Source organism: Chlorella variabilis (genome assembly GCF_000147415.1).
Source record: "Chlorella variabilis unplaced genomic scaffold CHLNCscaffold_21, whole genome shotgun sequence".
Lineage (NCBI taxonomy): Eukaryota > Viridiplantae > Chlorophyta > Trebouxiophyceae > Chlorellales > Chlorellaceae > Chlorella > Chlorella variabilis.
In genome coordinates, this window is record NW_005435067.1 from 230,724 (window position 1) to 255,042 (window position 24,319).

The 24,319-nt window shown below is 68.8% G+C and overlaps 4 protein-coding genes across 4 annotated transcripts in view; 3 read left to right on the top strand and 1 right to left on the bottom strand.

Annotated features, from left to right (window-relative positions):
- Positions 1–2,908: 2,908 nt before the first annotated feature.
- On the top strand, positions 2,909–6,103 carry CHLNCDRAFT_138581 (hypothetical protein; the record flags this gene model as incomplete). The annotated part of the gene is made up of 11 exons (XM_005844615.1): positions 2,909–3,145; positions 3,273–3,363; positions 3,465–3,533; positions 3,648–3,779; positions 3,899–3,946; positions 4,093–4,148; positions 4,375–4,480; positions 4,665–4,761; positions 4,867–4,927; positions 5,141–5,300; positions 5,502–6,103. The coding sequence occupies 11 exons, from the start codon at positions 2,909–2,911 to the stop codon at positions 6,101–6,103; spliced, it is 1,659 nt and encodes a 552-aa protein (XP_005844677.1).
- Positions 6,104–6,435: 332 nt separating this feature from the next.
- On the top strand, positions 6,436–7,266 carry CHLNCDRAFT_138582 (hypothetical protein; the record flags this gene model as incomplete). The annotated part of the gene is made up of 2 exons (XM_005844616.1): positions 6,436–6,509; positions 6,726–7,266. 2 exons carry the CDS (start codon positions 6,436–6,438, stop codon positions 7,264–7,266), a joined length of 615 nt encoding a protein of 204 aa, XP_005844678.1.
- An 845-nt stretch (positions 7,267–8,111) lies between these two features.
- CHLNCDRAFT_58791 (hypothetical protein) lies at positions 8,112–11,742 on the bottom strand (the record flags this gene model as incomplete). The annotated part of the gene is made up of 8 exons (XM_005844696.1): positions 8,112–8,410; positions 8,596–9,080; positions 9,342–9,587; positions 9,812–10,085; positions 10,276–10,355; positions 10,722–10,948; positions 11,315–11,386; positions 11,631–11,742. The coding sequence occupies 8 exons, from the start codon at positions 11,740–11,742 to the stop codon at positions 8,128–8,130; spliced, it is 1,779 nt and encodes a 592-aa protein (XP_005844758.1). The 3' UTR covers positions 8,112–8,127.
- Positions 11,743–12,335: 593 nt separating this feature from the next.
- CHLNCDRAFT_138584 (hypothetical protein) overlaps positions 12,336–24,319 on the top strand; it is a gene marked incomplete at both ends in the record, with an annotated part of 13,524 nt that continues 1,540 nt past the window's right edge. The window contains 23 exons of the mRNA XM_005844617.1: positions 12,336–12,564; positions 12,771–12,826; positions 13,014–13,182; positions 13,408–13,499; positions 13,762–13,872; positions 14,074–14,223; positions 14,509–14,613; positions 14,869–16,247; positions 16,489–16,543; positions 16,790–17,232; positions 17,497–18,472; positions 18,683–19,429; positions 19,634–20,089; positions 20,234–20,625; positions 20,785–20,844; positions 21,072–21,129; positions 21,325–21,566; positions 21,769–22,207; positions 22,466–22,566; positions 22,746–23,031; positions 23,220–23,306; positions 23,642–23,721; positions 23,999–24,092. Coding sequence (XP_005844679.1) covers positions 12,336–12,564; positions 12,771–12,826; positions 13,014–13,182; positions 13,408–13,499; positions 13,762–13,872; positions 14,074–14,223; positions 14,509–14,613; positions 14,869–16,247; positions 16,489–16,543; positions 16,790–17,232; positions 17,497–18,472; positions 18,683–19,429; positions 19,634–20,089; positions 20,234–20,625; positions 20,785–20,844; positions 21,072–21,129; positions 21,325–21,566; positions 21,769–22,207; positions 22,466–22,566; positions 22,746–23,031; positions 23,220–23,306; positions 23,642–23,721; positions 23,999–24,092 — 6,807 coding nt within the window. The remainder of the gene's footprint in view (positions 12,565–12,770; positions 12,827–13,013; positions 13,183–13,407; positions 13,500–13,761; positions 13,873–14,073; positions 14,224–14,508; positions 14,614–14,868; positions 16,248–16,488; positions 16,544–16,789; positions 17,233–17,496; positions 18,473–18,682; positions 19,430–19,633; positions 20,090–20,233; positions 20,626–20,784; positions 20,845–21,071; positions 21,130–21,324; positions 21,567–21,768; positions 22,208–22,465; positions 22,567–22,745; positions 23,032–23,219; positions 23,307–23,641; positions 23,722–23,998; positions 24,093–24,319) is intronic.

Genomic DNA, 24,319 nt, shown 5'->3' on the forward strand with positions numbered 1-24,319 from the left:
CCTGCCTTCCTGCAGTTCTCTACCATCCGACGCAGGACACGACTGACAGAGGGGCCCTACAGAGGAGAGCAAGGAGGGTTGCCCTCGACATTGAGAAGTGGCGGGCCTACCTGCAGGCTGTCGCCGAGGAGGGATTGCAGGGGCCGCCTGGGCAGGCAAATGGCTGGCAGCATGTGGCGGCCGACACAAAGCAGGTGGTGGCCATGTATTTCGGTGAGCAAATCTGGGTGGTGCACGTGGCGGCTGGCGCTCATTTGCTACATTGGCTTGCTGCATTGGCTTGTTGTGGGTGGCAAATTGTGCATCCAGGCGTCCTTGTCTCTGCCCCCACGTGCCCCCGCCCACACTCACTGCCGCCCCACCTCACCTGCCCGCTCCTGCAGTGGGCAGGAATCTGAGGCAGCCTGGCTTTGCCGACCTGCTTGACGAGCACGGTATGACAGCTGAGCGGGAAGCTGCAGAGGCTGACCTGAACGGGTGGGAGCCGCCAAAGTGGACATCGAATACGCTTACGAGCGAACAACAAGCCAAGAAGGACGAGAAGAAGGATCCATTCTTAAAGGCAGCTAGGTGTTACAGTCACCCCGCTATGATAGGCCGCGTGAGCAGACCTTGGGCAGGGGGCACACGTGATCAAGGGGCATCAAGAGAGGGGGTGGACCATGGAGCACCCTCTCCATGGCTCCGACCACCCTCCCCCCAGCTGAGCGTCCCAGGGTCACCCCACCCTGGCCCCGCTCCCCGTCCTGCCGGACACGCAACCCCCACAACGTGGTGGGGGGCGTGGGGATCCTTAGCAGCTTAGGCCTGCCAGGCCGACGGGTGCCGATGCTGGTGCGGGCTCCCGGCGGCAGGCAGCGCCGCCGCCGGGCACTCAAATGGCATGGGGCACACGGGCCCCCATGCCCGCACATCTCTCAGGCACATGAAAATACCAGAAGGCTGCACATGTAAGGGTGCATGCATTGCAGGCAGGAGTGCAAAGTGGCCTGCCGCGGCGGTTGGCTGTGCCATTACTCAATCAGCCGCCGCTACTGTGCCGGGCTTGGCGTTCCCATGCCAACATGCCGGCGTACCATCGCGCAAGGGGCCAGTGAGTGTGTGAGGTGGTGGTGGGGGTGGTGGGGGTGCCGCTGACCGCTGCTTGCTGACGCTGACGCTGCTCTTACCTGCAGGGGGAGGGGGTGGGTCGGGAGCCAAGGCCGGGCAAAAGATGCCTGGGCCCTACTCAAGGGAACCGGGGGAGTCACTGTGCCAGGGCAGCAGCATGCTCCTCATGGCACCGGTCGGCAAACCGGGCCAGCCGGCCCTGCCTGGCCTGGCCGAGGAAGGCGGCCAGGGAGGGCAAGGCGGGGCCGGGACTGTGGAAGAGCTCAGCATACTCCTCCCTCAGCCCAGCGTATAGGGGGCAGTCATACACTGCGTGGCGTACGTCCTCTAGAGGGGCCTGGCAGTGGGGGCATGGGCGCTGGGTGCGGTCCAGCCGCTGCCACCGGCCTGTCTCCTCAGCCATCCAGTGCGACCCCGTGCGCCACTGCGCCAGGCGCACCCGGCGCCGGCCAGGAACGACGCAGGCGTGTAGGCCTCCGCAGAGATGCTGCCCCCCACACGTCCTCAATGTACCGCTGCACCTTCACGGATGCGTGCGTGTACGAGGCAACATGGCGCTCCAGGAGCGCTTCCGCCAATTCAGGTATGGCAACCCCCTCGTCAGCAGTCAAGTCGCAGGGGGCGCCGGCCGCCGCGAGAACGCGGCTAACCTGCGCTGCCCAGGGCTGCCGGGCCAGTGGCAGCCCTGTGTCCGTGTCGGCAGCCAGCGCAACCCTATCCAGGATGGCAAGACGGGCGACCCGCTCGCCGCCCATAGCCTGCAGGTTGCTCACAAAGCGTGCAACCTGCAAGGTCCAGTAGGCGGGCAGCGGCAGCTGCCCCGTCTCTGCCAGCACAGTGAGGGCTGTCCCGCACACCCAGCAGCCCTCGCAGGTACTCCAGCTGTACCCGCTCGCATGCCGTCCTGCCCTGCAGAATCAGCTGCGGCGCCCAGATCTCTGCCCCGTACGACAACGTCGGCAGGACGTAAGACTTGAACGCACGCATGCTGAGCAGGGGGTCCTGCAACCCATTCTCGGCCAGGCGGCGACGCAGCAGGTGCATCGCGCGCCGCCCAGCCTCCGCCCAATACGATGCCGCCGAGGCGGCATCGTATCGGCAGCGCATGCGGCAGAGAAATCGCACGGCTTCTTGCTCAACAGGGTACTGGACAAGGCTGCAAAGAAGGAGGAGGGCAAGAAGAAGGCAATGGAGGTGAGGGAGAGCCACCGCAAAGGCAAAGGCAAGAAGGTGGCAGATCCAGGCAGCGCCGCCGAATCTGAATAGAAGTTTGTATTATTAAATCATGCAGAGAAGGGAAATTAATTAATAATAATTATTCACACACATTAGTTATCGCAGGCCTCAGCAGACTGCCAGCTCAGCACGGGAGGCACCAGGCCATGCAGGGGGAGCGTCGGCGGAGGGCCAGCGCCTCAGGGAGGGCAGCTGGTCTGGGCTGGGCTGGCTTGTGGATGCCAGGGGAGCAGGAGGAGGTGCCAGGGGAAGTGGGGGAGGAGACGGAGTGAACAACAGAGACTGACAAGGGGGACGGGGCAAAGGCGGCACCTGCGCAGGGCGGGGAGATCCGGGCGCACGGCTGGGCTTGGCTCTCGCTGCCCTGCTGCCCGCTGCCCCGTTGCAGGACACTCTGCGTTGGTTCTTAAGGAGTACCAGCTTGAGCTTGACTCCCAAGCGTTCCGGATGCAGTCGACAAAGCTCCTCGGCGGCGCGGCCTCGCACCCCTGGAGCACCCCTTGGCGGAAGCGCAACAAAGCCCCAAATCCGTGTCGGCGCCGCCGCCGCCGCATCGCAAACCATGAACACCATCCAGCTAGCCCTTCTGATCCTGCTGGCGGCGGGGGCGGCCGCCTCTTGTCCGCCCCCGCCATCCCAAGTGCAACTCCCCAACGCCACGGCCAGCGGCTATGTGCCCATCGACGACAAGGGATCACAGCTGTTCTTCCTGTTTTACGAGGCCCAGAGCAGAGCCCCCGACGACCCGAAGAGGGCCGCCAGTCGCCGCGCCCACGCCCCAATCACGCTCTGGCTACAGGTGCGGGCTAGATGGGCCGCAATGGGTGCAGCCAGGCCACCGGTGCGGTCGCAGGTCACGCCTGAGCTGCCGCCGCTCGCCGCCGCCGCTCGCCGCCGACTCGCTGCGACTCTGCCTGCTCCTGCAGGGGGGTCCCGGCTGCGCGTCCCTATTTGGCGCCTTTTACGAGCTGGGGCCAGACCTGGTGGACGGGGAGCTGGGCCTGCAGCCCAACCCAGGTGGGTGCTGGCCTTGCCGCCGGCGCGTGGCCCGCCGTGGCGGGATCGTGTTGCGCCCAGGGCCTCCTCACAAGCCTGCCGCCCAGCCACCTTCACCGCAGGGGCGTGGAACCGCAAGTCGGCGCTGCTCTTCATCGACCAACCCGTCGGGGCGGGCTTCAGCCTGCCAGGTGAGCGAAGCGGCTGCTTCAAGCATCCCTTCTGTTAGCCGCTCCGTGCCTGTCTTAGCTGTGTGTTCCTCTGTCGACCCCTACTCACCCCTCCCCCCGCCTTGCCCTGCCCAGGCAAGGAGCGGTCGATCCCCAAGGATGAGATGACGCTGGCGGCAGATTTGTACTGCGGCCTGCAGGCCTTCTTCCAGCGCTACCCGGACCTGCAAGCCCACCCGCTGGTCATAGCAGGAGAGAGCTACGCTGGTGGGTGTGGGCCTGAGCCAGCCATGCTTTAGAGCAGCTGCTATGCTCGGTAGCGATGCATGCAGATGAATGGTGGTCAGTTCGTTGGGTGCCACCCGCCCGCCGCTCGCCCGCTGCAGGCAAGTATGTGCCCAGCATAGGCCACTTCATCCTGCAGCAGACGGCGGGTGAGGAGGGCGCCGAGCGGCGCCTGCAGCACCGCCGCGCCATCCCGCCCCACCTGCTGGCCTCCCGCCCGCTGCTGGGCGAGCCGCCGCTTTTCAAGCTGCAGGCGCTTGCAATTGGCAACGGGCTGACCGACCCGGCGGCGCAGGCAAGGGGCCTCTGGCTGCGCTCTCGCGCTTGCTTCTGCTGCCTCTGCTTGCTTCTGTGCCTGCAGCTGCTGTTGTCCACATCCTGCCTTGCCCATCACCTGCACCGCCACTACCCTGCACCACCTAGCTTTGGTTCTCTGCCGCTTGCTGCGGCGCTGCACGCTGCATGCTGCCGCGCTGCTTGGTCACCGAGGCTGTGGCACTGCTGCGCAGCGTCTTCAAGAACACTAAGGTTGCTGATTCCCAGCCTGCGGCCTGCCTCCTCTGTGTGCCACCTGCAGGTCATGGCTCACGCCGACACCGCCTACTTCCAGGGCTACATCGACCCTCACCAGCGCGTGAGGGCCATGACCATGCAGCTGGAGGTGGTGCAGCTGATCGCGGCGGGTGAGGGCGGCGTGTGTGTGCATGTGTGTGTGTGTGTGTGTGTGCTTTCAGGGGTGGTGGCGGGCGACGTCTGTGGTGGGTGTGGTGGTGATGCAGCTCCTTTCGGCGCCTGAGAGCGGAGCTGTGTGCATGATGGTCTCTGCGCCCGATCGTGTGCTGCCTGCTGGCCCTTGAGTGGCTGCAGGGCGGTGGGAGGAGGCGCATGGGCTGCGGTCGGGCCTGCTGGAGCACATTCGGAGCTCGGCGGGGGCCGCCACGCTGCTGGACATGGGCAGGTGTGTGTGTGTGTGTGTGTGTGTGTGTGCTCTCTGAAGCCTCGGCATTCCAGCAGTTTGCTGCGCCTGGCACCTGTGGCCATGCTGGCGGCACTGCTGTTGGTACCGCAGGTACGAGGACTATGATGCCGGGAAGCTGGTGGACTGCTACCTGAACCTGCCCGAAGTACAGGTGGGGCCTGATGTGTACTTCCTTCACACCCCTCTATTATTGCCCACTGGCACATGGAAGCGACACCGCTGGCCCAGGGCGGGGGGGGCTCGCTGTGCACAGCCCAGCCTGCTGCCAGCCCAGCCCCTCCCCCTGCTGCAAGGCTGCCCAGCCTGGCAGCCGCTGCCTCCCCAGCTGCCTCCCCAGCTGTTGCTCCTGCTGCCTCCGGTGCAGGAGGCTCTGGGCGTGGCGCCGGGGCTGCGCTTTGAGTCGTGTTCTGACGAGGTGGGGGAGGCGCTGGGGCCCGATGTGATGAAGACTGTGAAGCACCTGGTGCCGGACCTGCTGGCGGCGTACCCAATGCTGCTGTACCAAGGCAGGGGCCCCGGATCCTGTTGGTGTTGCCACTGGTGCAAGCGGCTTTCATATGGGCAGCTGGGCTCCCGTTCTTCCGCCGGCTGCCAGCTGTCGGCTCGTGGCTCTGTCCTGACGTGCGCTGGCTGGGTGCGGCCGGCGCAGCAAGCGGCCTCTGCCCAGCCGGGCAACCCTCCCGCCTGTTCCCTGCCGACGCCCGTTGCTGCCCAGCTGCCTGCAGGCATGCGGGATGCCCAGGATGGAGCCGCCTCCTCCGAGGCCTGGATCTATGCTGTGGACTGGGAGGGCCGGGCGGCCTTCTCGGGGGCCAAGCGCCGCATACTGCGGGCAATGGACATGGAAGAGGGAGAAGAGGAGGAGGAGGAGGGTCTGGCAGGGGAAGGCGCTTGGAATGTCGGCAGCGCCGGGGCCACAGCAAGCAGCGCGGAGGAGGCCGGCGTCGGAGATGCCCAGCTGTTGCTTGGCGGCGGCGGGGCGGCAGCGGCAGCCAGCGTGCGCCCGCAGCGGCAGCTGCAGGTCACTGCGGCCGTGGCGAGCAGCCTCGACCGTTCTATACAGCGCTCCGGCTCGCGGCAGCAGACGGCTGAGCGGCAGCAGACTGATGACCGGCAGCAGCGGCAGGACGGTGGCGGCCCGGCGCTGGGGCGGCGGGACGCCTCGGCGCAGCGGGTGGTTGCGTACTGGAAGCAGGGAGGCGGGCTGACACATGTGGTGCTGACAGAGGCGGGACACATGGTGCCTCGCGATGCGCCGCTGGAGGCTCGCTGGGTGCTGGAGCAGTGGCTGGCGGCGGTGCTGCCGCCGCAGCCGAGCATACCGTAGCACGCGGCCTCGATCTGGCGCAGCCCCTCCATGATTGTTTGCTGCTGCCCCTTGTGTCCGTGCCCGGCTTGCCAGGATGCGGTGTCCTCCCTTCTTCATGCAACAGAGATGGCAGCAATGTGCGCCGGCCAAGCAGCGTGCGGAGCGGCAGCGTGGGCACAGCGGGCGGGGTGTTGGAGCCTCAACATTGCTTCGCCCGTGTCTCCGTAAATTTGAACGCCTGCGTCCGTGTGCTCTCTGCTGCCGTGCCCTGGAAGGGTGCCAGGCGCTTTGGCCCGCCCTGCACACGAGAAGCCACCACGCTCCCTTGCTGCTGCCTGCTGGGCCCAGCCATGCCTACCGGCATTCAGCAGCTGCCTGGTGGCGTGCTGGAGTCGATTTTCGGTCTGCTGGACCCGACAGAAAGGTAGGGTCCGCCAGCCTGCTCTGGAGCGCGCGCGTGCTCAATCCACTCTTCTGGTACTGGTGCTGCAAGAAGGCTGGTAACCTCGGCTGGGACCCTGCCAGCCAGCCGAGGCAGCGAGCAGGAGGCGTGCGGCGACAACGGCGTCAGCCTGCAGCGACGCCTGCGCAGCAAAGGGTTGGGTGGGTGGTATTCAGCAGGCTGCCCTGTTGCATGCAGGCACCGCGCCATTCCCCTGGTGTGCCAGCGCTGGAATCAGGCGGCACGCAGCCCTCCCCTGTTGCGCTGCCTGAGCGCGAGCATTGATGGCGGCGACTGCTTCCTGCCTCGCCTGCACTCGCTGTGTGGCTGGCTGCGGCAGGTTTCGGTGGCGCATGTGCGGAAGCTGCGGCTCACAGTGCAGCCTCCTTGGGCGCTAGTGTATGTGAAGCGGGTCTGTAGTCTGCCCGAGCAGCAGCTGCAAGATTGTGCTGCGGAGCTGGCAGACTCGCTGGCGGCATGCAGCAGCCTGGAAACGCTGGACCTCTCCCTCGGCTTTGATTACGACCTCAGCAGTTGGGTGGTGCCACTGCACAGCCTGCGGCGCCTGAACACATATGCGCTAGTTAATTGCGAGATTGTGACTCTCTCAGAGTCGCTGGGCCACCTGACAGCGCTGGAGCATTTGGGGCTGGATGTGGGCGAGTATCTGGACCTGGAGCGGCAGGACCCAAGCATCCGCCTGCCGCCGTTCCTCACCAGCCTCGAGGTTGCAAAATGATGCTGGCCTCGAGACAAGTTTCATGGATGTGATGTTTCCTGTTCAGGTTTGTCTTGTTACGCAGCAAACTGTCCAGTCATGGAAAGAGCGCTGTCTCTGCTCCTGGGTGGCAGCTGTGGCATGGCTTGTGCTTGCGGTTGCCATGTGCCCTATCCCGTTGCATCTCTGCTGTGCAGATTGGTGCCCTGAACACACTCTGCAGCTTTTCAATGACCAAGTGTAACTACGACTTTAAAACCTTCACGCCTCTCACCCGCATAACCACCCTCCAGCGACTAAACTTCACGCAATGCGTTGGTGCGATTCCAGACTGCCTCCATCAGCTTACCACCCTGCACTCTCTCGCAGTCGTTCAGTGTGCCCAGTATTATGAGTATAGTGTGGAAGATTTTGCCATGGTGGAGCAAGCATTGCCCCACCTGCAACAGCTGATGTTTCTGGAGCTGGCTGATTGCCCAAATGCACCGGCAACGCTGTGCGCGCTGCAACACCTGCGCTCTCTGCGGCTGACACCAGCTGAGCAAGATGCGGTGCTGCCCCCCCGGCCTCTGGCTGGCCAGCCTGCGCGAGCTCGGCGCACCTCCCGACTTCATTGCTCTCAGCTTGCCAGCGCTGGCGGCGCAGCAGCAGCTGGAGGTGCTGGAGGTATTCGGCTCCAACACATTTCATGCAGGCCGGGAACCAGACTTGGTTGACCTGCCTCGCATTGTGGGCTGGGCACAACAGCACCCCAGCCTCCAGAGCCTATGCCTGGACAGCAGTCACGGCCGCTTCCCGACGGTTCATGCTGTTATTGCCGCGGCCCAGCGGGCGCGCCCAGCTCTCAAAGTTGCATTCAACACGTTGATTAACTATATTTCATCAAATTAATTTCTTTTGTTTGAAAAATGGATCAAGATTTTCATAATGATTTCTGGGATACATGTGCCTGTTTGTCTTGCTACTAGTTGTAAGACAAGAGGAGGGGAGGCGGTATTCAGACACGAAATTGTGGATCGAGGGTGCGTGTCGTAAAGCTGTGGCTGAGCGCTGGCGGGACGGGCTGGCTATCGTTCCAGGCATGCTACTGCGGTGGATACAACATGGGTGGGGATTCTGATGCCGAGGCTGGGCCTGCAGCCGCCCCGCACCCCTCTGTCTCTCACTGCAGGCAGCGGCAGGCGGCGGGGCGGGGCCTGCTGGTGAGAACATAGTGGAGCTGACAGGTGCTGCCAGCAGTGCTCACCCCGCCTCCCTCCCATGTGCCGACCTTGCCCAGCAATAGCACCCATCTGCAGGCCAGTCGACGGCAGCAGCGGCAGCCCTGGAGGCACACCCACAGGGCTGCACTTGTTATTGGTGCAATAAGAGTTCTTGGGGTCGGCGCAGCATTCCGTGTGCCCGCTGCACGCGGCGCCCGCTCCCTTGCACTGCAGGTGCCGGAGGGGAGAGGGGCAGGCCAGGGTGGAGGTGGCGGCGACTGAACACGAGGCGCGGGTGCCGGCAGCCCAGCAGCAGCCGCGAGCACGGCCAGACAAGTCGGCATCACTTTGCCCTAGGCACCCTGCCTGCTTGCACATGTAGGACGCCTGGGAGCAGTAACCGACGTGCTGGCAGCACTGGCCGTAGTCGCTGCACGTGTCGCCCAGCGCTTTGCAGGGGCTGCACACGCCCTGGGAGCAGTAGGGTGCGCCTGGGCAGCACTCGGCGTCGGTGCCGCAGGGGTCGCCCTCGGCGCGGCAGCCCGCACAGGTGTAGGCGGGTCCCGCACAGAAGCGTGTGCTGGCACAGCAGGACGAGTCGCCGTCGGGGCAGGTACCGCCCTCGCCCTTGCACTGCAGGGCGCAGCGGGCGCGGAGCAGGGAGGGGAGCGGTCGCGACCCGGCCCACCGACAGCAGGCAGGCATTCAGCCGAGCTGGCACCAGCAGGCAGGGGGCATGCACCCGGCGCAGGCAGCTCGGCCTGTCAGTGGAGGAGGGCAGGCTGGCCCGCCACAGCCTGCCGAGCAGCAGCAGCAGCTGCAGCAGCAGCTGGGGCTGCCGCAGCGCATCCCACGGCGTGCTGTGCGCGGCTGCAGCAGTTGCAGCAGGCCCACCGGATCGTTGGACAGCGCCTTGAGGTAGGCGGCGCCTGCAGGATCGGCAGCCCCCGTCAGCTGCAGCGTGTATCCCGGGGTATCAGGCGGTACCGCAAAGCCGCCGCCCGGCACGTTGAAGGCGTAGCTGCCGATCACCTCCGCCGGCATGCCCGTGACGTTGACGTCCACTGTGGGGACACCCCCCGGCCCGCTGAACCGCACCAAAAACGGCTGGCCGGCGGCCTCGTTGCGGCTACCCAGCGTCTGCGCCAGGCCAGGGCAGGGGGCGGGCAAGCTGGTTGCGCTTGGGGTGCCGCTGCTGGCGCCCAGGCGGGGCCTGGCGTTATGCTGGGCACGCAGGCAGGCAGCCAGGCCATCTGCGGCAGCAGGCAGGCGGCACACACACGCACATGCAGCGCGCTGCACAGGCAACCAAGGCGACCACCACCATGCTGCCTGCGCCGCTCCCACGCCCAGCTGCCGCTCACCACGCTGCGTATGGTGATGCCCGCCCCAGCGGCGGTCAGGCGGTAGCCCGAGGCGGAGTACAGGTTGCAGGCGCTGGCGAACCCCATGACGATGCCCACGTCGGCCGCCTGGCTGCCCTGGAAGGCGTGCGCGCAGGCGGCGTCGCCGCCAAACGGCGCATCCAGCGTGAGCGCCACGGGGCCGCCCTGGGCGCAGCCGGAGCCGCCGGCCAGCCAGGCGCAGCAGTCGCTGCCCAGCCTGGAGGCGGAGGAGAGGTCCCAAGTACAGGAGATGCTGCGGGGGCAGGGAGGGAAGCCAGGGGGAGCGGCAAGTGGTTGGTGGCTGATGGCGCGGGCGTGTGTGGGCGTGGGTGGGCGTGTGGTGGTGGTGGGAGAGGCCCCGTGGCTAGGCCCAGGCAGCGGCTGCTCTGCTCTGCTGAGAAGGCGGGGCGGGCATGCCGGGCGGGCGGCACACAGGCGCGCACCTGACGCAGACACCATCGGAGGAGCAGGCGCCGGAGCAGCAGGCGGCGGGGTGCGTGCAGCTGCTGCCGGCGGCCTTGCACTGCGGGCAGGGCAGGGCCAGGGGAGGAGGCGAGGGGGAGCAGCGCTGTAGCGTGTGGCTTGTGGCGGCTGCCGGCAAGGCACAGAGGCTTGGCTGCTCCACAGATCAAGCCGAAAGGCAGTGGCCACAACGGCAGCAGCAGCGGTGTGCGGCAGCATCGGCTGCGGCAGGCACGCACCGCTGGCGGGGGCGGCGGCCTGGGCTTCGGGGACGGCGGCGGCGGCCAGGGCGGCGGCGGCCTGGAGGCGGGGCGGGGGACCAGAAGCAGGGGCACAAACATCAGTGGGGATCGGCTGCAAGCATGCGAGCAAGCATGGGCACCCATTGATGGTGGCCCTGGTGGTGAATAGAAAGCATCACAAGCACTTGAGAGAAGAAAGTTTGAGAAAGTTGTTTCCGGTCGCGCAGGCAGGCTACTTGGGAGGAGGGGGACGTGGCGGTTTGGGAGAGGGCGGCGGCTTGGGAGATGGCGGGCGTGGCGCTGGAGGCCTGGGGCTCGGCGGCGGCTTCGATGGCGGCTTGGATGGCGGAGGGCGGGGCGGTTTGGGCTTGGGAGCGGGTCGAGGGCGGGGCGGCGGCGACGGTTTGGGCGGCTTTGGAGAAGGGGGGCGCGGCGGGGAGCGTTTTGGAGTGGGGGGGCGTGGCTTGGGCGGCGGCGGGCGAGGCGGCTTCTTGGGCGGGCGTGGGCGGGGTGGTGGTGGTCGGGAGGCGGCAGCGGCAGCTGCGGATGCCATCCGCGCGGCTCCTCCTGCCAGGCAGTGCCTCACCACACCATGCATGGAACGGGGCGTGGCTGTCAGTTTCAATTGGGGTGCAGTGCAGAATGCAGAGAGGAATGTGTTCCTACCGTGGCTTGCGTGTGAGAAGAGGCACCACGAGGGAGCATCTGCTTTAGCTCAAGCTCAGGCGGCCGGCATTGCTCAGCGCCTGCCCTGCTGCCGGAGCGGCGGCAGACTCACCAGCCAGCGACGTGGCGCACTCCTCGCTGCCTGTGCTTGCACATGCCTCAGTGGCACCCGTGGAGGCTGTCCCTGTGCAAGGCCAGCAGGGCGGCAGGGGGACTCCAAACTTGGCCCCACGGGCAAGGCAAGCAGCCTGGCGCTGGCTCGTGGCGCCGACGGGACCCGGCGGCAAGGGTGGGTGGTGCGCAAGGTGGCTGAGCCGCGCCCCGATTGAATCTGTTTCTTCTCCATCCAAACGTGCTGGCACGGCAATTGGAACCCCTATAGCAGCGTCCATTGGGCTCATCGCCCGTGGCCCCGGCTCCCGGCTCACCCAACCAAAGCGCAAGGGTTAGCAAGACCGACAGAGAGTGTGTCAGCGAAACGAGGCGTCTGCAAGCCGTCCGGTGGGTGAGGTCACAGACGCCATGTCGGTGGGTGCCCATGTCTGGCCCGTGCGTTGCTTCTCGAGCCTTTGGATGTTTGTGAGTGAACGAAACTCATTAAAAGTTGTCGGAGCATATGTCCGGGGCATGCTTTGCATGGTGTCCATAGCGCTCGGCGGAGCGCAGCGCACATCGGTCAAATGCCCTGTCCAGCGTTCAGAGCTCCTTTCGCAGCTTGGTGGGACATCCAGGCTTGGCCACAAGTCTCTGCCGGTTTGTAGAATGGAGGGATGCACCGCGGCGTTCGTGGCTGCACCCTGCCGCCCCTTACGCCGCTGCCGGCGTCCCGCCGTCTGGCTGGCAAGAAACCCCGCAGCACCTGGATGAGGAGGATAAGCATAGGTAACAGCAACATGACTCTCTGAAGTACTGTGGCATTGGCAGCTATGCGGCTCGGTGGGCGCGCAGTTGTTGCGTTCGCCGCCGCCGCTTGCCGAAATGAGGTGGCGCACTTCGCGGCTGGATGGCCCAGGCAGCTGAAGCGCCATCGCGCTCCTCCCCGGCCATTGGCGAGTACTCTGTGATGCCTTGAGCCTATCCAGCGCCGCTAGTTTGCAGGGGCCTTGCCGGAGCCCTCACTCAGGCCGCCGGCGATGGCCTCTGCGGGCCACCGCCTGCTCCCTGAGCAGCCCGGCTTCCAAGGGGACTTCAAATCGTCCATCCAGGAGCTGCTGCAGCAGCCCGCCGTGCAGCACGTCTACCTCCCCGCGCTCGACTTGCGGGCCTGGCTGCTGACGCTGTCTGATGGGCAAACGAAGCTCCATGTGTACGAGGAAGAGCTGACTGAAAGCAATTTCGCCTGCGACTGCTGCAGAATAGTGGGTGAGTCGATCGGGGCCCCAGAGCAGCCTTTGGGGGCGCTCTGGCAGCCCTGCGCTGCGCCGCGCCCCTAATTGAGCTGTGCGGAGAGGCTGCGCCGGCAGCAGGAGCCCTCCCGCCGCCTCCCGCCGCCACCTCTCCCGGCACGTGCCTGCCACGCCCACAGCTCCCGCTGATTCGCCTGCCCTGTCCTGCCCTGTTGCCTGCAGGATGGCAGACCCACCCCGTGAGCATCAAGAACTGGCACTTCATTGTGCCTGCCGAGGTGCGCTCGGCTGCCTGCCGCCGCCCGCCGCCCGCGCCCCACCCCTTTGCCTCTGCCACCACCCTGCTCCTCTCTTGCTGGCCCCGGCCCGCGCTACCCTGGCCCCGCCTGCAGCCAGCCCATGCTGCTGCCGCTACCGCTCATGCTGCCGCCGCCGCTCCCCTGGCCGCCGCTGCCGTCCCCGCAGGAGGGGCCCTACTCTCTGTCCGATCCCACCACGCTCTGCGCCATCACCGAGGCGCGCGCGCGGGGCGAGGAGGGCAGCTCGCGCATCGCGCTGCCCGCGCCAGACCCCGACGCCTCCCACCACCACCAGGCCTCCTCCGTGTTCGAGTCCAAGATGCACCGCATGCACGGTGGGCGGCGTGGCAGCCCGTGCTGTGGCCGGCGTCGTGCGTCGCCGCCACGACACAGGGGTCACAGGGGGGGGGGGCGCTGTTGCTGTCGCCTGCTGTCGCTGGGCAGATGCTTCTGCTGCCAGCCCCTGCCACATCTTCGGCCTAGCCAAAACCCCAGCCACAGCCGCTGCAACTCTTTGCCCCTGCCCCTGCACCCCGCCCCGCCCCGCCCGACCGACGCAGGCACGGTGCACAGCAACGGCTTTGGCCACCTGATGCGCCTCAACGGGCGCGAAGGCGGCTCCAAGCACGCCACAGGGCGCCAGCTCATGCAGGTGTGTGGGCAGGCCGCCGGCGGAGAGGCTGCCGGCGAGGAGGCGCAGCCGGCTGGCTGCCACGTGCTGTGCTGCTGCTCGTGCCGTTGCCGCCACGTGATGTGCCATCGCGGCCCTTTGGGGCACAGACAAAGCAGCCCGCAGCCCGTATGCTGGCCCCTTGCCGGTTCCCCGCGCTCCGGCCGGCGGGCTGCCTGCCTGGCCCCAGCACGCAGCCCGTCCGCCACCCTGCCTGCCCCCTGCCCCTGTCCGCTTTCTGCAGCTATGGGACGACGTCTGCGAGGCGCTGCACGTGCGGGAGGTCAGCACTGAGGATGTGTCCAACAAGGCAAGCGGCGCTGCTGCGCTGCCGCCCGCAGGCCCAGCTGCCGCCGTACCTGCTGCCGCTGCGTTGCTCGCGGCGGGGCCGCTGCCTGCTGCAGGGCCGGCGGCGCCTTTGGTTGGGCGCGGCCCTTCTCGTTGCCGTGATCCCCGCACCTCTGCACCGCCGCGCCTCCGCCGAGCAACCCAACCCAGCCGTCCCTGCCTCACCTCCCGTGCCTCCCCTGCCCCCTGCCCTGCCCCCTGCCTGCAGGCGGGCATGGAGCTGCGGGTGCTGCACGCCGCCGCCCGGCGCGCCACCTGGTACGGCCAGTGGCGCTACGGCTTTGGGCGGGGCGGCTTCAACATGACGCCGCAGCAGGCAAGCGCGCGGCGCCTTGGGTGCTTGTGCGCGTGTGCCCTCGTGGGCTTTCTGTGCCGTTGCGCTACGCTAAATGCACACAGCACGCCACTCTACGCACGCACGTGGCCGCCCGCACGCCCCCTCCCCTCGCCTGCCCTTGCGCACGCATGCTGTGCCACGTACACACCATGCATGACGCCAATAGCAGCAGCGTTGCTCACTACGGCATGCACACGCACCCCCGCCCTCCCTCCTCCTGTGCCTCCCTGCCCTCCTCCTGTGCCTCCCCTACCCAGCCCGCTGTCCCCTTACTCCCTTCTTGCCTAATTTCCTTCTTGCCCGCAGTGGCATGCCGCCATTGACTATGTGCACGGCGCGGCGCTGAGCGACGTGCTGGCAGACTTTGACGGCATCGACGCCACGGTGCTGGACATACTGCAGCGGTACAGGGTGAGCGGTATGGGCGGCCCAGGTGTACTGCAACGGTACAGGCTGAGCAAGCGGTACGGGCGGTCGGGTGTACCGCAGGCGCGGGGCTGCCCGCTGCGAGTATGCGCTCGAGTGTGTGCTGCTGGCGCCTGCTCAGGACAGGGCTGCAGGCTGTTTGTGCAGACTTGGCTTGTCAGCAGGTGGTGTTGAGTTGTGGCGGTGTTGACTGGCTGCCTGCCCCCCCGCCTCCCCGGCTCGCCCCTTTATCCTCCCCAGGACCCTGCCGCCGCGGCGGCGGCGGCCGGCGGGCGCGAGACGCTGGGCGGGCTGCTTAGCCGCGTGCTGGGCCTGCTGAGCCACCCCGACCCCATCCTCCCCGCCTTTGAGGCGGCGGGGGCCGCGGAGCGCGAGCGCCAGCGCATGATGGCCGAGCTGCGGCTGCTCATGCAGCACTACCACGAGCAGCAGCGCCAGCTGGCGGCGCAGCAGGCGCAGCACCCGCTGTCGCTCGACCAGGGCCCGACCGTGGCCTACTTTGGCGTCAGCCAGCAGCAGCAGGAGCTGCAGCGCCAGCAGCAGGAGCTCTTCGCCCTCGCCTCGCAGCCCTCCCAGCCCGCAGTGGCCTTCGCAGCGGCCGCCGCCGCCGACGACGAGGCTGCCGCCGACGCCGATGCGGCTCCTGGGGCTCTGCATCAGGAGCGGCAGCAGCAGGAGGCCAGGCAGGAGGCTGAGCAGAAGCAGCAGGAGCAGCGGCAGGGGCCTGAGGCCGAGGCTGCCGCCGCCGACGCGCTGGCAGAGCCGACGGCACAGGAGGCGGGTGGGCGGGGGGAGGATGAGGATGAAGAGATTTCGGAGGCTGACCCTGAGGGGGAGGCGGCTGCGCCCTCAGGGGAACCAGAGCTGCTGTCGGCGGCGGCTGCAGAGGAGCATGCGGCCGAGGCCGCAGACGAAGCCGCCGCCGCCGCCCACGCCACCGCTCAGGCCGCCATTGCCGTCGCGGTCAGGGCTGCGCAGCCGGCGGCGGCGCCACCGGCGCCCCACCCACCGCCAGCCGCAGCTGCAGATGTCGAAATGACGCCAGCAGAGGAGGAGGAGGCGGCTGCTGCTGCTGTTGTGCCGGTGGCGGCGCCGAAGGCTGGCGCGGGCGAGGCGGCGGCCGCCGGCACCGGCGCCTTCCTGTCTCCGCCGCCGCCGCCGCCCCTGCCGGCCTCCCAGGCAGCTGTGGTGGCGGGCGAGGTGGACACCTGGCTGGCAGACTACGGCAGCGGCGGCAGCAGCCAGGGTGGCAGCGGGGCCGGCGGCGGCGACGGTGATGGCGGCGAGGGGCCTGTGGAGGGTGTGCTGCGCTGCCGCCGCGGCGGCGGCCTCGGGGAGCCTCCCCTGGTAGACGCCGACGCAGCCGACGCTGCCCCGGCGCCGCCCGACGGAAGTGCCGTGCTGCGCCTGCGCGGCGGCGCCAGCGGCGGCCGCAAGCGCGCGGCTGCAGACGACGACGGCGCCGGGCCCGGCGGGGCTGCAGCCAAGCGCCCGAAAAAGGAGGGCGGCGGCAGCGGCGGGGTAGGCGCCGAGGTGGTTGGCCTCCCCATCATGGTGTACTGGAAAGAACAGAAGACGTACTACACCGGTACCGTCACAGAGTACAACAAGCGGGATGGGTGAGCCGCGGTACCGCTTCCTTTCTTGTGGCGCGGCACCGTGTGCATGTGCCTGCATGTGTGTTGTTTGCGGGCGCATGCCGGCCGCTCTGTCGCCCTGCAACAAAGGCCCTTCCTTTTCTGCCGCCTGCGTGCCTCCCTTGGCTCTACTCCTGCACGCCTGGTTCCCCTCGCCGCGGCCCCCACCTGCCCCTTCCCTGCTGAACGGCCCCATGCCCTTCTCCCCCTGCCCGCGCCGCAGCAAGCACACGGTGCGGTACCGCGACGGAGACGTGGAGCACCTGGACCTGCGAGAGGTACCGGTACTGCATTGTAATTATGTGCTTGCATTGCTGCTTGCGGCATGGTGCTGCTGCAGCGCTCGGTGTTGCTGCTGTGGTTGCCGCGGCGCCGCCGGCGCGACCTGCCATCGTGTGCCCCACCTGCCGTGCCGCTCCCAGCCCCTCTTCTCCTCCGCCGCTTGCACAGCGGTCCCGCCCCCATCACCCCTCGAGAGCGCCTCACCACCTCGCCTCCCTGCGGCTTTGCCGCGGCACTTGCAGGAGCGCTTCAAGTGGTCTGACAAGGGATCCGTGCATGGACCTGGGCAGCCAGTCAAGCCGCCTAAGGAACTCAAGGGCAAGGGCAAGGGGCGGCAGGAGGAGGCGGCGCCGCCCGCCAAGCGCGGCAAGCAGAAGGGGCAGGAGCAGGAGCAGGCGCCCGGTGCGGTGGCCGGCAAAAAGGGCAAGGCGGCGCGGCAGGCGCAGGAGGCGGCTGCTGCGGCGGGCAAGCGGTCGCGCAAGCAGGCGTCGCCGTCTGAGAGCGAGCCCGAGGAGGAGGAGGAGGAGGAGGAGGAGCAGGAGGAGGGCCGGGGTGCCGGCGGCGCGAAAGCTATGGACCCTGCCCGTCGTGGGCTGGGCCCTGCCCTCACAAACGTGCCCATGCGCATCTGGGTGCCCCAGGAGGAGCGCTGGAAGCGGGGGCACAGCACTTCCTACGCTCGCAAGTGAGAGTGCGGCCCTGGACCCGGGCCGCACGCTGTGCACGCTGTGCATGGCGGCGGCGGGGACCCGAGGCACATGCTGCCGCCGCCTGCTCCGCCGGCTGCGGGCGCCCGCGGCCGCCGCTCCCGTGCTCTCCCGCTGCTGCTGCAGGCGGCTGTTGCTTGCTTGCTGCGGCTGTTGCTTGCTTGCTTCTTGCTTGCTGTGCCTGGTGCCGCAGCCAGCCTCCCCACCCACTCACCAATGCCCCTCACGCTGGCCCCCCGCAGGTGCCACTCCTTCCTGTTTGAGGACGGCAGCCGGGCTCCCATCGACCTGCTGCACACCGAGTTCCAGGTACTGGACAAGGAAGCTGCCAGGAAGCTGGCGGCGGCCCAGGCGGCCGCCGGCACCAGCAGGCCCGCCGCGGCCAAGCAGCGGGACGGCCGGCAGGAAGCTGGCAAGAAGCTGGCGGCGCCCGCCGCGCCGCTGCAGGAGCCGGCGCCAGCGCGCGGCAGGAAGCGGCAGCAGGAGGGAGACGAGGCAGGCGGCGACGACGACGGGGCGGGCCCCTCGCCCCAGCCGGCCGCCGCCGCCGCTGCTGAAGCAGCCGAGGCCGCCCAGCAGCAGCAGCAGCTACAGCAGGTGCCGCGGCGCGGCCGCAGGGGCGCCCCGCCTGAGGAGCAAGCTGAGCGGCAGCCGCCGCCGGCCGCGGGCGCGCGCCGTGGCGGCGGCGCCGCGGCCGCTCGGCCCGCCGAGGCGGCTGCACGCGTGGCGGATGCCTGGCAGCACCCCACCATCCCGCCGCCGCCGAAGCCGCTGGCCGGCGCCGCGCTGCGTGCTTACCTCAAGAGCTATGAGGAGGCAGCCGGCGCCGCCGCGGACGGCACGCCCGTTCAGCCGCCGCCGCAGCAGCAGCAGCCTGTAGACGATGACGACGCGGTGGCTGCGGCGGTGGCGGCGGCCGCGGTGGCACACGCCGTGGCTGCCAACACGCCCGGCGGCTCTGCGGCGCCTGCTGCGCGGCCGCCTGTGGCAATGCCGCAGCAGCCGCAGCAGCAGCAGCTGCTGCAGCAGCAGCCCCCGCCCGGCCCTTTCTTCAGCGTGGAGCAGCTGGCGGAGGCTGCCGGGCGGCAGCCCAGCCAGTCCAGCCGCGAGGCGGTGGCTGCTGAGCTGGCGGGCGGCCGCCTAGCGCTGGGCTGCGGCAGCTGCCGGTACTCCACCGGAGGCTGCAAGCGCTGCCGTCCTCGCGTGCTCACAGCCCTGGTGAGGTCGCTCAGCCCCGCAGCCCTCCTCCCAAGCCCTGCCTGACCCGCTGCCTGCTGCCGCTTGTCTGGCCGCGCCGCGACGCGGCCAGCGCTGCCACCTCTTCCCTCAACACACCGCCATCACTGTGCGCACAGCACCACCACGCGTTCCCATACACACAAGCACCCCACCCTGTACCGCACTGTACCGCCCCGTACCGCCCTGCAGGAGGCGCAGGGCTTGGCCACCGACCGCCTGCAGCTGCTGGGCGCTTGCAACCGCTGCCGCGACTACGAGCACGGCTGCCCCGCCTGCTGGCGCATGATCCTGCTGGCGGGAGAGCCCGCGCTGGTGGCGCAGCTGCTGTCGGGAGCGGCCGCGCCAGCTGGCGCCGAGGTGCAGCCCGCGGCGGCGGCGGCGACTGCGGCGGCAGCGGCAGAGGGGAAGCCTGCGGCAGAGGAGAGGGCCGCGGCGGCGGCCGCGCGCGGCAAGCCTGGGCGTGGCGGGGCCAAGGGCAAGCGGAAGCAGCAGCAGGAGGCAGAGGCGGCGGCTGCTGTCAAGGAAGAGGCTGCCGCAGCGGCAGAGGCGCACCCAGCCGCTGAGGCGGGCGCCGCGGCGGCCGCCGCAGGAGAGGTGCCCGAAGCGGCCCAGGTCCACAAGAAAGCGCGCAGGCAACAGCAGCAGCAGCAGCAGCAGCAGGCGTCGCAGGCGGCGGCCGAGGCGGCCCCAGACGCGAGCCCCGCCGTCGCCGCAGCAGCGACCCCTGAGGTCCCGCTGTCTGAGGTCGACGGCGAGGCCGCCACCGGCAGCGGCAGCAAGAAGAAAGGGCCGGACCGGGCGCCCGTGGATGAGGCCACCAAGGCTGCAGTGCTGGAGCAGCGGGCGCAGGGCGGCATCCTGCTGGGGTGCCCGCGCTGCCGCTGGCGCACCGCTACGGGCTGCGTGGACTGCCGGCAGAAGGCGCTGGTGCAGATGGTGGGCAGGCCCTACTGCTGTGGTTGTGCCTGCTACGCCCGCGCTGCTGTGCTTGCCTGTTGTGCCTGCACTGCTGGCTCTGGCGGCCGAGGTCTGGTGCCGTGCTGGCAGTGTTGTGTCGTGTGCCTGCCTGCGTGCTGCATCGCTGCTGGCGCCCCGCGCATGCGGCTGACCCGCAACCCTCGCCGCTGTCCGCTGGTGCAGAGGCATGAGGGGCTTCAAGAGGCGCTGGCAGCGCTGGGCTGCGAGCATTGTGAGGCCAGCGATACCAAGGGCTGCCGCCGGTGCTGGCCCACCGCCGTGGCGGCAGCGCAGCAGGCGCAGCTGGCGCGGCCGCCGCAGCCGCCCCGCCAGCAGCAGCAGCAGGCGTACGCGGCCGCGGCCGCGCCAGCCGGCAAGAAGGCGGCCAAAGCGGCTGCGGCGGCGGGGGCCGCCGAGGCCATAGACGCGGCCACGGCAGACGCCGCCTCGCCGGCGGCCGCCTCCGGCGCCGCCGCCAGCAGCGCCAGCACGCGGCGCAACAAGGCGCTGCTTGCAGTCAACCGCGAGGCGGTGGCGGCGGCGCACGCGGCGGGCAAGGTTGCGCTGGGTTGCGGGCGCTGCCGCTACTCCATGACCGGCGGCTGCAACAACTGCCGCTCGCGCAGCGCCGAGCTCATGGTGGGTTCTGTGCACGCCCGCCTGGCCTGCATCTGCCTGCCTGGTTCAATTCTGGGCTTCTTGCCTGCCTGCCTGCCTGCCTGCCCTGCATTCAGCTGTCTGCCTTCACTGCTGCCCGCGCCGCGCTTGCCCGCCTCCCCGCAGCGCAAGGAGCGCCCCGCCCTGGCCACCAAGCTGGGCTGCGAGCACTGCGAGGGCAGCGAGGATGGGTGCCCGCACTGCTGGAAGGATGTGCTGGTGGAACTGGGAGAGGAGGCGGTTCAGAGCGCTCCACAAGACAAGGTGGCTGCTGCTATGGCCACGCCGTTGCCCGAGAATGAGGGGCCCGGTGCTGCGGCTGGCGCCGCGGGACAGCCCGCGGCAAGCCCCGCGGCGGCGGTGGCGGCGGCGGCCAAGGCGGCCAAGGCACGGCAGCCCAAGGGCAAGGTGGCCAGGCAGGGCGGCGCGGCAGCGGCGGCGGCGGCGGCGGCGGTGGCGGCGGTGCCAGGCGTGGGGGCGGTTCGGTTTGGAAACCGCATCACCAACTCACGCATCAGGTGGGAATATCCCAAAAGGATAAAAGGCAGATCACTTTAGGCCACCAAGCTTGCGTCATGGGTGTGATTGGGAGAAGGGCAGCTGCTGGCGCGGCCGCGGCCACGCATGCGCTCCGCTTCTCACCTTCCGGCTGGCTTCCTCCCGTACCGTGGCTGCAGGGTGTGGTGGAGCGGGGACAACACCTTCTACCAGGGCCGCATCACCAGCTACAAGCAGGGGTGAGGCTGGCTGCCGCCTGGCTGCTGCGGTGGGAGCGGCCGGGGCCTGCTGCTGCTTCTCTCTGAATGTTTGGGCGGCTCCCTGCCGGCTTCCTGTCTGCCCTCCCAGCCCAGCCCAGCCCAGCCCAGCCCAGCCGCAAGCGCCCTGCAAGACCAAGCCAACATAACGCCCGGCCCCTGGCTTCCCTAAATCCTGAATCTGCCCCTCTCCATGGCGCCGCCTGCAGCCTGCACCGTGTGGTGTATGATGAAGACCAGCACGCCGAGAAGCTGGACCTGCAAAAGGTAACGCGTGCAGTACCCCCTACAGTATGAACCGCAAAACATCCTGCATTCTGCGCCCTGGCCCTGCCCTGCACGTGCTCACCCCCGTGCCCCTGTGCCACACTGCCATGCCACACGCAGAGCAGCAGCAGCAAGCAACCCACCTTCACCCTAACCCCGCCCCTGCTTTCCTCCCCTCCTCCCGCTGTACCGCAGCACCACATCCAGCTGCAGCTGCAGGACCACGGCCAGTGGCTGGAGTTCAACGGGGGGCAGCCCGTGGGGGATGCTGCGGTACAGGCGGTACAGGCGGTCTACTCTGCCCCGGCCGAGACGCCGCCCCGCGAGCAACCCCTGGGTGTGGCTGTAAAGGATCTGCTGCAGAAGCGGGTGCGGGTGCTGTGCTCGGATATGGAGGGGCAGTGGAAGGAGGGCGTGGTGGCCGGCTTCGCCCAGGGGTGAGTGGGTGGGGGTGACAGGAGTGTGTGTGTGTGTGTGTGAGAGAGAGAGAGAGAGAGATGCACTGTGCACCCCTGCTGCACTGCCTGCTCCTGCTTCCCGCTCCCTCCCCTCCCTCCTCTTCCCATTCTCCTGCTGCACACCTCCTTGCTGCCGTCTCACCTGTGCGTGCCCTCCCTCTCTCCCTGTCTGCCCCCGCAGCAAGTTTGCCATGACCTTTGATGACGGCACCAAGGGCCGCTACTACCTGCAGCAGGAGCAGTGGGAGCCTCTGGACCTGGAGCTGCTGCAGCAGCGGCAGCACGCGCAGCGCGGCGTGCACCCCGCCGGCGCGGGCCGGCAGCCCGCGTCGCCGCGCCTGCGCGCCGCGCGCGCTGCGGCGGCCGCAGCGCTCGGCGCCTACGCCGAGGTATCTGACGGGGACGAGGAGGAGGTGGAGGAGGTGCTGGAGGAGGAGGCGGAGGAGGGCGGCGAGTGGCAGGCCGGCGGCGCCGCGGCCGCCGCCGCCGCGCGGCCGGCGCCGCCGCCGGTGCCCGGGGCGGCCAGCGGGGCGCCGCCGCCTGCCGCGCCCGCTCCCCGCACCGCGGACCAGCTGCCCGACCCGCTGCCGCTGTCTCCCGAGGCCGAGGCTGCTCGCAAGGTACAGGAGGGTCGGGGTGGCCAGGGAGGAGGGATGGCAGTCGGGAAAGCAGAGGGCCGGCAATCAGGGAGCCCCCTGCCACGGCGGCAGCTCAGCGTGCTTAAATTGGGCTTTGCTTTTGCCTGTTGGTTTTGCTTGTTTGCTGCGCTGCTCGGTTCGCTGCTCAACCCCAGGATCTGCCGGCCCAGCCTAAGGTGTATGTGTTCTACACTTATGCTCGACACTGCCCATGCTGCTGCCGCTGTACACCCCCTGCAGTACAAGTTTGGCCTGCACAAGTATGTAGGGCAGCGGGTGCGGGTGTGGGCCGCGGCGCAGCAGGCGTGGAAGGAAGGAGACGTCACCAGCTACGGCCAGGGGTGGGTTGGGGGCTTGCCGCTGGGGCTGCAGTGTGCGGGCTGCCCAGGCTTGTAGACATATTAGATACTATATGGAGCCTGCCGCTGGTGTGGGGTCCCATCGGCTGCCAACCCGGCCCGCTCCTGCCCTCCTGCTTGACCGCCACCTGTACTGCCACCTGCCACCTGCTGTACCGCAGGCGGCACAAGGTGCAGTACTATGATGGTACCCGCGGCAGCTTCAACATGCTGCAGGACAGCTTTCAGCTGCTGCCGCACCCGGGCAGCCCCGCGACGGCCGCCCCGCTGCTGCCGCCCGCCGCGCCAGCGCCGGCCGTCGCCGCCGCCGGCGGCGCGGCGGCGTTTGGGCCGGGCCTGCCCTCGCGGCGGCAGGCGGGCATGCCGCCGCTGGGGCCCAAGCCGCCGCAGGGCGGGCCTCCCATCCTGGATGGCGACCTGCTGCCCATCCCTCGCCATCAGCTGAAGGTATTGCTGGTACCACCGGTGCTGCTGGGCTGGGGAGTAGGTTGCTGCGGGTACCGTTGCTGGCGGCGAGGGCTGTCTGCCGCTTGCTTCGCTGGGTTGTGCTCCCAGCACCAAGGCGCTCCTCGACCACCTCTTGCTGCCTCCCCCTCCCTGGGCCCCCCCCTGCCCTGTCCCTGTCTGCCCCGCAGGGCGAGTTTGAGCTGCCGCCCTGCACCCAGCCCTTCAGCCTGGAGAAGATCTGCCACGTCATGCGCCTGTCCCTGCAGAAGCTCAAGGTGCGGCGCCTGGGTGTGGGCGATGGGTGCAGCACGGGGTTGTCTGTGGCCCCGGGCTGGGCAGGGTGTGGATGGTTGGGGGTGGATGTGGCGGCGGGCTGCCTCGCCCTGAGAACGGGAATGGCGGGGCTGTGGGGTAGGGGTGTGAGTGGTTGGCGCTGTGTTGGGCAGCGGTGGTGGAAGAAAAGGCCTGGCGCCGCCGCCGGGAAGTGCAAGCCCCGCGCCCCGCCTGCCACGCCTCCCAGCACACCTTCACATCCACCACACCCGCCACCATTGCCACCACCAAAAGCTAACATGTGCTGACCTCCACCCGACTCGCTCACCGCCTGCAGGAGCACCCCGGGCAGTGGGTGCCAAAGCTGTATGTGCGCCAGCACCTGCACGCCGCCAGCATCAGGCAAGCGCCGGATGTGTGTGGGGCGCAGGGGAGCGGAGAGCAGGGCGGGGCTGCCTGTGGCTGCTTCACCCCGCAGCTGCTTCGCCCCGCAGTTGCTGCGCCCGCGCCCATCCCTGCGCCCGGCAGCTTTTGTTGCACATCCCGTCCTGTGCTCCCTGCCACTCCTTTCTTTGCTGTGGTCCCGCCTCGCCTCCACGCACCCCTCCCACGCCTGGCTGCCCTGCCTCGGTGGCTCCGCCTCGCCTCCACCCACCCCTGCCATGCCTTCCTGCCTCCACCCCACCCCCTGCAGGGACAACGGCCTCATGGACTACTGCGGCCGGGCGATGGAGCTAAATGTGCTCGATGGGTGGGCGGTGTACCGCCTGCGGTCGCCGCGGTACAACGTGAGCTGGTACCATACCGTACCGTACCGGTCCCTTCCGCCTGGCCTCCCGCCGCCCGCCTGCCTTCAACGTGCCTTCCGCTGCTGTCCTGCCTTTGCCCCTCCCGCCCCCCCTGGCTGCCCTCCTCCCCGCCGCCAGCCCGCTCGCAGCACTTTGCCATGAACACACACCTTTGATGGCCTGCCCTGCTTTGCCTCCGGCTTCCTGCTCCCTGCAGTGCCTGTTCT